Here is a 13,713-nt window from a genome sequence, read left to right as displayed (position 1 = left end):
CTCCTCCGGCTTAAGCCGACATACAATTGGATGACCTTGTAGCTTGGTGTTTAACGCATGATTATGTATACCAGAAATGACATTAAACCTCCAGATATCATCCACCCTACAATATTCACGCAATATTCTCGCGTCTCATAATTACAAATGTTTGCCTTCTAATAGTGTCATTGTCGAACCTTCCAATCACAACGTCAAACCTGGGTTTGCTAGTTTCCATTCGGACTCATTCAAGCATATGTTGTTGAGCACTGAAAACTTAATCATTTATAAATTGTTATCGAACATCTATCTCGATATCAATCGTTTTAACGTCATTTTCACCTCATCCGACTTAGCATCATCATTCACCTTGTCCGAAACATTTACAACAGCTTTGGAAAACATGTCGGGGTGCACCATATCTAAAACGGACCAAAACAGAAAATCTATTTAAAAAAATTATGTTTCTGTAACAGGGCATATTTCAGATATGCAAATCTGAAATATAGTAGGTGGATTTCGAATATGCATATCCAAAGTGACGTTGTTTTTTTATCTGAAACTCAACATCAATGCAAGAAAATGAGAGATGAAATCAGGAAAGTTTACCTTAAATTGCAGCTTTCTATGCTCTATTTGATATGATAAAACACTTGAAACTTCGTTTGGAGATGAAAAGTTGATTGAGAGTAGTTAAGGTTTTGTGGTAGGTTTTGATTATTGAGGAAAATGAAGAGAATGAAATAGTGGTAGGAGTGATCTTGGAGCAAGCTGGTACAACAACAATATTTTCGGGTGGTATGCATATCCGAATATACCAATGAATGTTTAAACTCATGTTTTGCCTATATATATAATATAGATTTTTATTCACAATATCATTAATATCATTTTCGAAGCCTTTATATATAGTATAGATTTTTATTCATAATATCATTAATATCATTTTCTAAACTAAAAGGTTATAAGATTAAACATGTTCAAAATAAACTAATTAAAATTAATTTTATATTAAAAAATCTTAAATTAATCATAAATATTTAAAATTAATTATTATTATTATTATTACATTATTAATATTTGAGGTTATAAAAAATTTGATTTCGGCTTAAAGTTTTTTCTTACAATGGTGACTTAAAATTAATTTTTATTACAAAAATATTAATTTATGCTAAAATGATTAAAATTTAATACATATTTAACTTTATAAAAAGCATAATATAATTCAAACTTCCCTTGTATGAAAATTATGGATGATGTAAGTCAAGTGATATGTGTTACTTAAATTAATAAATTATTTATTTTATATTTATTAGCATTCAGATGGGCACCCGTGTTTCCTTCTGTCCGTTTTCTTTATTGGATATGCGGGTAAAAATATAAATGGTATTATTTGTGTGTTTATTTTTTATTTAATTTTAATTATTTATAAAAAATAAAAAATGGAATGGAAGAAATATGCAAATCGCTATCTATAATTGTAAGAAAAAGAAAAGTTGAGATTAAAAACAAAAACTAAAAAATGACATAATTGAAATTAAATAATATGAACAATTTATTAAATTTATAAATGTATATATAGTATAGATTATGAGAAAAGAAGTCATGCACTGACAGTATAAAATGGTTTTACACTGTCGACCAATCACAACCATACATCTAATTACACCCCATTTTTATTTTAAAAAACTTTTAATGACATAGTATTTTTTTGATTTTTTATTGGTTGAATGTGTAAAATAACTTTACACTGACTGACATTGTATGAATATTATTCTCATAGATTATATGTTGTATAGATATAATAATATAAACAATTTATTAAAATTTATAAATCAACAAATTTAAATAAAAAAAACTTTTCTTATATAAAACAGTCTAACATTTTTCTCTTTCTTTTACCTAATTAAATTGAATGAGGTGGATATATAAATTTACTCATGATAACCAAACCATGAATAAACAAAAATTTGTGGGAGAGGTCGAAGACTCTAAGGTACGATTCTGTCTCTGTCTATTTTGACATGGTTGGTTTGATATTCTTTTTCTTTTCTTCTTCTTCACAAGGCACACAAACCCATATCATATCTAATATCTATGTCCCTCACCACTTCACTTGTTTACACATTGTCTTTAACCAACCCAACATAACTTAATGTTGTTTTTCTTGCATGTTTTTAACAAATAACATCAATCATACATGTAAGTATTGTGCTACTTATTACTCTCTCTATCTATATTATCTTTGACCCTTTGAATTCTTTCTTGTAGGCTTTGTTGTGATGGGTCCTATAAGAGGAATCAAAAAGAGAAGAAAGACAGAAAATAATAATAATGTTTCTGCTTCTTCTGGCTCATCTGACAAAGAGGGTGTTGTTGTAGATTGGTGGGATGATTTGTCAAGGAAGATCAATGGTATTTTCAATTTATATAATTGCTTCACTTTTCTATCATGACTGTGTTGGTTGCTTTTCAATTTTCTTCTTTAATTTCAAACTCTATGTTTTACTGCCCTTTGTCATTGGAATTCTATATACTATAAGATAAAGATCCCTAATGTGAATTTCTGAGTTCATTTTCGTTCTGATGGTGTTGTGCTATCTTATCAATCATGATAGTGTCTCGAATTACGATTTGGGGACCATATAGTACATTGCTGATAGTGTGCCCTATATGTCAATGAAGATTGATGGTTTGTTCTTGGTGATCTGTTTAGGCTTTCTGCTAAATTTTGTTATTTGAGCGCGTTTTTCTTTTAGAGATGTAAGTCTGAAATAACTTAATTGATAGAATACTTCAATACTTTTGCAGTTTGAACAAGGCATTTTATCCTACAAATTATGTTCTGCTCAAGTATATCAGATGGTTGAAATTAGCATGCGAAATAGCAGGAACCATAACAGAACAAATTTTAGCTTCATTGTTTGCATTTGTTTTATCTTTGGCTTGTTCCAAAATAGCATCAGCCTCAATACATTATAGAAAACAAATTGTACTATTGTATAGGTTATCGAAAAGCCAATACCATTTTATGCAGGTTCATCATATTATGCTATTCTTCAACTCAAACTTACATATCTCGCAAACTTTAGTGTTTTTTCGGTTGTGTGATCATTAGTGATGCCAATTTAGTACAGTTTTCTAGGATCATGTTATTGCCAGGAACATTATCATTTATATAATCTTATTATATAAATGATTATAATATAATTTTCATATGTTTCTGTAACTCAAGCATGTTACTGTCTTAAACTATGCTTATAATTTAGTTAAGAACTTGTGTTGATTTGCAGGTCATCAGAAGTCACCACCAAAGATCTCCAGAAAGACATTTGAGTACATATGTTCACTTGTCAAGGATGATATAGCGACAAAATCTGCGCATTTTACGTTTTCAAACGGAAAGCCAATGTCTTTGTTTGATCAAGTGGCCGTGTCATTAAGAAGATTAGGAACCGGTGACTCGCTAGTCACAATTGGCGATTCGTTTGGGCTAAGCCACTCAACTGTTTCGCAAGTCACATGGCGATTTGTGGTTTCCATGGAAGAAAGAGCACTTCATCATCTACAATGGCCTTCAACACAAGAGGAGTTGAATACCATCAAGTCAAAATTTGAGAAAATACAAGGCTTCCCGAATTGCTGCGGCGCCGTTGATGTTACTCACATCACAATTTGTTTACCTGCATCCGAACATTCGAGTAATGTGTGGCTTGATCATAAGAAAAATCACAGCATGGTTTTGCAAGCAATAGTCGATCCTGACATGAAATTCCGCGACATAGTCACCGGTTGGCCTGGTAAAATGAAAGACTGGTCGATATTCGAGAGCTCAAATTTCAACAAACTTTGCAACAAAGGAGAAAGACTCAATGGAAAGAAATTAAAAATTTCTGAAGTAACAGAAATAAGGGAATATATTATAGGTGATTCAGGTTATCCACTACTACCTTACCTGATTGTTCCTTATGAAGAGAAAGAACTCTTGGAATCAGAACAGAAAGCAAAGTTTAATAAGCTGCATTTGGAAACAAGAATGGTGGCACAGAGAGCATTGGCAAGGCTGAAGGAAATGTGGAGAATCATTCATGGAAATATGTGGCGGCCGGACAAGCATCGGTTGCCGAGGATCATTCTGGTCTGTTGCTTACTTCACAACATTGTTATTGACATGCAAGATGAAGTGAAGGATGAATTGCTATGTTTGTATCGTCATAATCATGACTCAGGGTATAGTCAACTTATTTGTGAAGGTGTGGATGAGAAGGGTGTGGCAATGAGGGAAAGTTTGTCTCATTACTTGAATGGAAGGTTGCATCCATGATTTTATTTTTGGTCTAGCTCAACTTTTTTTAAAGATAGCAAAATATTTGATATAGTTGTTCCTCTTTGATTGATATACTGTAAATAATTTGGATGATGCATGTGTCATTTTTACCAAATTATAATAGATGCGGATCGGGAAAGTGGTAAATTCACATTAACATGGAATATAGATCTATTGTTGTTGCAATAAAGGTTCTTAAATTCATAGAATATATCAAAAGCAAGACAAATTCAGAATCACAAAATTGAACCGGCAAACAAATTGACAACACTCAAATTAATAATAGTATAAACTGTATAAAATTTGCAAATAATGTGACAAAATCAAAGTCTGCTCGTGTTAATTTACAAGGTGGATCAGCTGAGCCAGTGTGTCACTAGATGTGATCTTCAAGTGTGATGCTTTAATCTATGCACATTCTTCTTGTATGCTCGTTCTCCATGTAAATGGGTGTATATGCAAAGACACGCTAATGCTAAAGTAAGGCACAATATATGCACAAAGATGGTGTGTGAGTGGGCTAATGTGTGATCATCCTTAGAAGATTAACCTTATATTTGCAGTGAAGCTTGATTTGAGTACTCTTTAGTAGGTTATATTATGTTGTAGAGATCATTGGGATCTTAATGGATAAACATAACTTCGTTATTGTAACTGAATTTGAGATAGACAGTGCAATCTATTTGGTTTGAATATGTTCCTTAATGTCAATGTCTAGAATAGTGGAAACAAATAAGTGCTTCTAGATCCCTTGTCAATAAGTGTGTATCTGCTAAAAGTACAATATGTGACAACCCTTAGTAGTTAGGGGTTGTCAGAGATTTTTATGATGGTTGTGGTGTTAGAGTTTGCTCATGCATGGATGGTGAGAAGCTTTGTATGCGGTGTTTTGCATAATAAATTGAATGTCCCCCTTAACCTTAGGGTTGAGATATTTATAGAAACCCTTGGGTTTGGGTCTCAGCCTCTTAGAAAATAGCAACCGCTTCTAGTAACGTGGGGAGTGGGTAGTCAATTCCTTATTATTCATGAAAACATGATCTTCCCTTTTAACTTTCTCTCCTGTACAGTTGTGGATCAGGACATGTCCCTTTCAGATTTCCCCGTACGAGTGTGTAATCCAGGAAACGAACGACACAACCAAGAAATGGATGGCTATGAGGCTGGTGTGGACAATATGTTATATCGCCTCTCATTAGTGAACCTTATGCACAGTCTCTTGTGGGCCATTTACAAATATATCAATACAAAGTCTCTCAAGCAGAAGGGCTTGGAAAGAGCCAGTGATTTAGTTTTCTTTCCCGTCCTTATCTTGACAAGTCCCTTAGACACGATGCGAGTCCCTCAAGCATGAGACGAGTCCCTCAAGCGTGGGATAAATCTCCAAGTATCAATGGGGTGAATCCTTAGACGTCAACTGAGGTAAATCCCTATACGTCAATTGAGATGAAAAGCATGCACAATATTAAAAGAGATCGATGAAGATTTAGCCATAGGAAACCAATTTGGCCTTGATTCCTCATGTGTGTCACTGACGTGGGGAATCTTTTTTAATCTTTAGGATGCCTAGTGGGAGGTGTAACACCCCGAATTTAATTAAATTGGTTAATTAAATTATTGGAGGATTTAAATATTTGATTTAGTCTAATTTGGATTGTCGGTGTTATTTAAGGGCGTATTTGGAATGATATAAATTGAAGTCGGATAGTCGGAAAATAATATTAAGAATAATATTATTTATAAGTCAGAATTATTATATAGAAGGAATTATTATTATAAGTGATATAATTGATTATTTGAGCTATATCTCTTATTGGGCCTAAATTGATTTTGGAGGATATTAAATAAAGAGAGGATTTAAACACTAAGCCCAACTGAATTTTATATTAGGGTTTTAGAGGTTTTAAGAGTGGTGTTGTCATAACGAAGAGAACAAGAATAGAGAAGAAGAGAGCATAGCAGAGAAAGAAGAGAGGATTGTAGATTCTTGAAGAGGGTGGATTAAAATCAAAAGGTAAGGGTGTGAATCTAAGAGATTATAAGTAGATATAAAAGGGTAATGATGATTGAGTTAGAAAATGCATGATTTGGAATGGGTTAGATATCATGAAGTTAGGATTTGGGGATTTGTTATATTCTTGAAAACTCTAACATGAATCTATGTTTCAATCCATGAAATTGATGATTTATATATGCTATGATGTTTCTATATTGAATTCCATGAATGGGTATGTGTATAGAACATGATTTAGTGCATATATATATATATATATATATATATATATATATATATATATATATATATATATATATATATATATATATATATATATATATATATATATATATATATATATATATATATATATATATATATATATGTTTAAGTTTCACTGGAAAATGGTTGATTTGGAATTTTGGTGAAAATTAATGGAGCTTAGAATCTTGTTTTTATGATCCTAATAGTTGCTATATAATATATATATGTTGTATAACTATTTATTTCATGAAAAATGATGGATTAACATGGTTTTATGGTGAAAAATTTGGGCTGGACAGTAGTATTTTCGCAACAGCAAACAGTATTTTTGCAACAGCTGACAGTATTTTCGCAACAGCAATTTTCTGGTTTTTGACAGTATTTTCGTAACAGCAAATTTTATGGTTTTGACAGCATTTTGAAAAACTTATAAATTCAATAACTTTTGACTCAGGTGTCCGTTTGATGCGCCGTTTGGACCGTTGAAAAGCTAAAAAAAATTCCTATCTTATTAAATTGGATTGAAAACCATTAGATAATAATTTAATATAACTTATATTTTTTTGTATGTGTTTGAGCGGTATGAATTGATAATGATGTTGTATGCTACATGCAATTAGTTGTATGTATTTGAACTGTATGAGCCAATGATGATGCCTTGTGATGATTTAACAATAATATGCTTTTATTAAGAAGTTGAATTAACCGTGTCATGTCATATCTTTTGATCCGTAACTTCTTTTATGCGCCGTTTGAAGCATTAGGAAGCCAATGTTATTATCTATGTGATAGGATAGAATTGGTTGGGACTTATTGAATTAATTGATGTTGTTGTGTGAATAACATGTAATTATGTATATGTGAGTTATGAATCGATGAATTATGAATAACATTTGTTGATATGTTATGTGGTATGATATTCATGAGGTGTGCGAGTGAGTGTATGCTATTTAAATACAATTGTGGAGAATGATTACTTGATGACTTAGTCATTATGTGATAGTGTATGTTCATATATAATTGGCAAAATGAAAATTAACATGAGATAGTATGGTTACCAGTGTTAATTAGATTTTGTGAATCGTAATGGATTAATTGGCCTTTTATATGTGAATAATATCTATGTGTTGTGAATGTTGTGTACAAATTGGTGGATAATTCATAGAGTTCGATTATTGTGGTATGCGGTAAGTTAAGATTGAAGAGATAATCTTAATTGCATATATTGTTGTTAATTGTACATTCATTCATAGCATTGTCGGCTTTATTGTGGAAGCGGTGAAACTGTGGGTTCACATGGTATCAGACGGTGATCCTTGAATGGAAATAGACGTAGATTACGTTGATCCTTAATTGGAAACATGCGTAGTAGCTTTGATCTTGTCCGGATCGGAAGCGGCTTGGATTCTAGAGTGAATTCGGAAAGCGGTAAACTATATGTTTACATTTTGTGGCTTCGATCTTGTCCGGGTCTGAAGCGTGACTAGATTCTATATGAATCGGAAGCGGTGGAACTTTGGGTCCACATTGGGTACCACATGCATAGAGTCACATGTCTTGCATTGAGTCACATTGAGGTTATGTGATGTTTGAATATATGCATTTATGTGATTGTTATGTTGAATATGTTCCTTAATGTCAATGTCTAGAATAGTGGAAACAAATAAGTGCTTCTAGATCCCTTGTCAATAAGTGTGTATCTGCTAAAAGTACAATATGTGACAACCCTTAGTAGTTAGGGGTTGTCAGAGATTTTTATGATGGTTGTGGTGTTAGAGTTTGCTCATGCATGGATGGTGAGAAGCTTTGTATGCGGTGTTTTGCATAATAAATTGAATGTCCCCCTTAACCTTAGGGTTGAGATATTTATAGAAACCCTTGGGTTTGGGTCTCAGCCTCTTAGAAAATAGCAACCGCTTCTAGTAACGTGGGGAGTGGGTAGTCAATTCCTTATTATTCATGAAAACATGATCTTCCCTTTTAACTTTCTCTCCTGTACAGTTGTGGATCAGGACATGTCCCTTTCAGATTTCCCCGTACGAGTGTGTAATCCAGGAAACGAACGACACAACCAAGAAATGGATGGCTATGAGGCTGGTGTGGACAATATGTTATATCGCCTCTCATTAGTGAACCTTATGCACAGTCTCTTGTGGGCCATTTACAAATATATCAATACAAAGTCTCTCAAGCAGAAGGGCTTGGAAAGAGCCAGTGATTTAGTTTTCTTTCCCGTCCTTATCTTGACAAGTCCCTTAGACACGATGCGAGTCCCTCAAGCATGAGACGAGTCCCTCAAGCGTGGGATAAATCTCCAAGTATCAATGGGGTGAATCCTTAGACGTCAACTGAGGTAAATCCCTATACGTCAATTGAGATGAAAAGCATGCACAATATTAAAAGAGATCGATGAAGATTTAGCCATAGGAAACCAATTTGGCCTTGATTCCTCATGTGTGTCACTGACGTGGGGAATCTTTTTTAATCTTTAGGATGCCTAGTGGGAGGTGTAACACCCCGAATTTAATTAAATTGGTTAATTAAATTATTGGAGGATTTAAATATTTGATTTAGTCTAATTTGGATTGTCGGTGTTATTTAAGGGCGTATTTGGAATGATATAAATTGAAGTCGGATAGTCGGAAAATAATATTAAGAATAATATTATTTATAAGTCAGAATTATTATATAGAAGGAATTATTATTATAAGTGATATAATTGATTATTTGAGCTATATCTCTTATTGGGCCTAAATTGATTTTGGAGGATATTAAATAAAGAGAGGATTTAAACACTAAGCCCAACTGAATTTTATATTAGGGTTTTAGAGGTTTTAAGAGTGGTGTTGTCATAACGAAGAGAACAAGAATAGAGAAGAAGAGAGCATAGCAGAGAAAGAAGAGAGGATTGTAGATTCTTGAAGAGGGTGGATTAAAATCAAAAGGTAAGGGTGTGAATCTAAGAGATTATAAGTAGATATAAAAGGGTAATGATGATTGAGTTAGAAAATGCATGATTTGGAATGGGTTAGATATCATGAAGTTAGGATTTGGGGATTTGTTATATTCTTGAAAACTCTAACATGAATCTATGTTTCAATCCATGAAATTGATGATTTATATATGCTATGATGTTTCTATATTGAATTCCATGAATGGGTATGTGTATAGAACATGATTTAGTGCATATATATATATATATATATATATATATATATATATATATATATATATATATATATATATATATATATATATATATATATATATGTTTAAGTTTCACTGGAAAATGGTTGATTTGGAATTTTGGTGAAAATTAATGGAGCTTAGAATCTTGTTTTTATGATCCTAATAGTTGCTATATAATATATATATGTTGTATAACTATTTATTTCATGAAAAATGATGGATTAACATGGTTTTATGGTGAAAAATTTGGGCTGGACAGTAGTATTTTCGCAACAGCAAACAGTATTTTTGCAACAGCTGACAGTATTTTCGCAACAGCAATTTTCTGGTTTTTGACAGTATTTTCGTAACAGCAAATTTTATGGTTTTGACAGCATTTTGAAAAACTTATAAATTCAATAACTTTTGACTCAGGTGTCCGTTTGATGCGCCGTTTGGACCGTTGAAAAGCTAAAAAAAATTCCTATCTTATTAAATTGGATTGAAAACCATTAGATAATAATTTAATATAACTTATATTTTTTTGTATGTGTTTGAGCGGTATGAATTGATAATGATGTTGTATGCTACATGCAATTAGTTGTATGTATTTGAACTGTATGAGCCAATGATGATGCCTTGTGATGATTTAACAATAATATGCTTTTATTAAGAAGTTGAATTAACCGTGTCATGTCATATCTTTTGATCCGTAACTTCTTTTATGCGCCGTTTGAAGCATTAGGAAGCCAATGTTATTATCTATGTGATAGGATAGAATTGGTTGGGACTTATTGAATTAATTGATGTTGTTGTGTGAATAACATGTAATTATGTATATGTGAGTTATGAATCGATGAATTATGAATAACATTTGTTGATATGTTATGTGGTATGATATTCATGAGGTGTGCGAGTGAGTGTATGCTATTTAAATACAATTGTGGAGAATGATTACTTGATGACTTAGTCATTATGTGATAGTGTATGTTCATATATAATTGGCAAAATGAAAATTAACATGAGATAGTATGGTTACCAGTGTTAATTAGATTTTGTGAATCGTAATGGATTAATTGGCCTTTTATATGTGAATAATATCTATGTGTTGTGAATGTTGTGTACAAATTGGTGGATAATTCATAGAGTTCGATTATTGTGGTATGCGGTAAGTTAAGATTGAAGAGATAATCTTAATTGCATATATTGTTGTTAATTGTACATTCATTCATAGCATTGTCGGCTTTATTGTGGAAGCGGTGAAACTGTGGGTTCACATGGTATCAGACGGTGATCCTTGAATGGAAATAGACGTAGATTACGTTGATCCTTAATTGGAAACATGCGTAGTAGCTTTGATCTTGTCCGGATCGGAAGCGGCTTGGATTCTAGAGTGAATTCGGAAAGCGGTAAACTATATGTTTACATTTTGTGGCTTCGATCTTGTCCGGGTCTGAAGCGTGACTAGATTCTATATGAATCGGAAGCGGTGGAACTTTGGGTCCACATTGGGTACCACATGCATAGAGTCACATGTCTTGCATTGAGTCACATTGAGGTTATGTGATGTTTGAATATATGCATTTATGTGATTGTTATGTGTACATGAGATGTGAATATTTGAAATTGGTGATGTTTTGATACATAATTCGTTAAATGTGTGAATATGTGATAATGATGGATTGTGTATATATTTGAAATAATAGTATTGAATCCTGTGAGTATTATACTACTAAACCTTGTGTATACTTGAATATGTGAAATTTATTGGATGATATCATGTACATGATTATGACTTGTTGTGTGATGAAAAGTATGTGAGACTAATGAACTGTAGAAGTATGATGTGTATAGTAGCTATTGATACTTGTGATGTGATGATTTTATATGTCTGAATCCTAGCATGTAATTATCATACACCCACTTATATGATTTGATATCTCACCCTTTTCTCTTATTTTGTCGTTGCCTTTATATTGGCAACGTGCAGGTATTCAAGTATGAAGATTTAGTTGTCGTTACTCGAGTCGGTTGTCGCTCTGATACGTAGCACTCTTGGGGGAACGATTTATGTCATTCATGATGTTGCTGTTTAATTGTGTTATCTTGGTTGAACAAAATGATAAGTTAACTGAAGATATTTTATTGAGTACTTGTTTAAGTGATTCCTTTGTTTTTTAATAAAATAAGTTATTCTGTTTCAAAGGTGCTATGTATCCGCTTTATGCGACGAGTTGATTTGTTTTGATTATGTGACGCCTCATTTGTTTATTGAGAAATTTTGAAAACTCTGATTTATATATATTTGTCGGGTAGAAATGGGGTGTTACAGGAGGTTGTTGATTACCCATACGATTAAACTTCTAATTCCTGTAAAAGGATCATAGCTTTGCCTCATTAACCTTTTTTTTCTCATATGTTCGTCTCTCAAGTTTCCATCCATTTTCTTAGGAGCTCTACTAGTGCAAAGTGCACCCGCTCTTAGTTCTTCCCGACACATAATCTTAACTTCATTACCAGGAATGATTCTACAATCCTTTCATTTCTTTTTTCTCAATGGTGATCGTTAAAGATTAAAATGTTAAAGAGTGGTTGTGCAATGCCGTCATGAATTTAGACCTCCAGGAGTTGTGAGAACCTTGAAAATTCTGATAGTTATTATATAGCTCCTCTTATTTTTATCAGAAACCAATAGCAGAAACATATGCTAAATGTTTCAACGTCAAAGATTTCGTGTTTCTGTACTTTAGTGAGGACATGATCGCTAATTTTTCAGTGGAGATCAGACTTTCCAATAATGGACATGAGGATGATATGATTTTGGAGCCATGTTCTAAGAAGGAGAGGGCCAATATGGCCACACTAGGTGGCTCGCTCACCCCTTACTTGTATCTGCATGTCCTTGTCATTTATGAGTTAGGATTTTTTATATCATTCACGTTGTTTGAAGTTGAGTTTCTAGAGACTGCAAAGGTTGCTCAATCTCAGGTTACGCCCAGCATCTAAAGCATGATTAGGGTGTTCAAAATTATATGTTGACGATTGGAAGTTTTCCATACCGTTGAGATATTCTTCTCTTTCTATGGCACCAAAATCAGCGTAAAAAGTGACTGGGTGATCCTATGAACCTTATTAGGAAGAAAACTGTTCAAGCCCCCACTAAAAACCCTACAAAAAATGGACGGACAAGTTCGTGAGGGTTAGAGAGAGGTTGTGCCTCTATGGTTGGCTGGGACGAATATCGCCCCACGTTTCCCATTGTCATGGACAAGAGATCCAAAAATTATCATTGGCTTCGACTTTGAATTTCTCACCTTATTTGAGCAAGAGATGGTTCAAGTATTGAATGATTCTGAAGTCACGAGTTCTCGCGCCATGGTCACTCTAGATCAGAGAGAAGATAGCGGAATAAACGAGTACTTGAATGAGGTTATAGTCTTGAGACCCTTATTTTGAGATTGCCAATCTATTAAAATGCTTATGTTTTTCTTATGTATTTCCTGCAGAGAAGATGTCTTAGTTTCCTCTGACCGATAGGAAGGAACTTATGGCTAAGAAGAAAGCAAAACACTAATAGACAGACAACCCTGAAAGCTTCTTAGGCGGTCTAATGACAAGTGAGGTTAAAATGCATGTTAGGGACCATACACCTACCAATGCCCACCCACATAAGATCAAAAAACAAGTTGAGGTTCATTCTCAAGTTCCGAAGGATGGTCAAATTACGATCCTTGAAGAAGGTAAGACGGAGGGGGAACCCATTGCCAACAAAGGGTGATTCTCCCTCATCCTTCTCGATGGAGCGATCATGCGTTTAATGCCATTAAGTTCATTTGATCTTGCCTCCCTTTTCTCAATGACTTCCCTGTTGACTATAAGGCCCTTCATAACTTCTCGTGTTTAGAGTTGTCGAGTCTGGAAAAAAGCCACCTTTTAATGGGCTTTTTAATGAAGTTAGTTCAACGAGAAAAATATA

At 33.2% G+C, this 13,713-nt stretch overlaps 1 protein-coding gene across 1 annotated transcript; it reads left to right on the top strand.

The window, feature by feature from the left end:
• Positions 1-1,950: 1,950 nt before the first annotated feature.
• On the top strand, positions 1,951-4,518 carry LOC131648242 (protein ALP1-like). Its single transcript, XM_058918016.1, has 3 exons — positions 1,951-1,978; positions 2,254-2,397; positions 3,276-4,518. Exons 2-3 carry the CDS (start codon positions 2,265-2,267, stop codon positions 4,304-4,306), a joined length of 1,164 nt encoding a protein of 387 aa, XP_058773999.1. The 5' UTR covers positions 1,951-1,978; positions 2,254-2,264; the 3' UTR covers positions 4,307-4,518.
• The last annotated feature ends 9,195 nt before the right edge of the window (positions 4,519-13,713 follow it).

Source organism: Vicia villosa, linkage group LG2 (assembly GCF_029867415.1).
Source record: "Vicia villosa cultivar HV-30 ecotype Madison, WI linkage group LG2, Vvil1.0, whole genome shotgun sequence".
Lineage (NCBI taxonomy): Eukaryota > Viridiplantae > Streptophyta > Magnoliopsida > Fabales > Fabaceae > Vicia > Vicia villosa.
The sequence above is the reverse complement of the archived record's forward strand: the minus strand, read 5'-3'. Positions and strand labels throughout refer to the sequence as shown.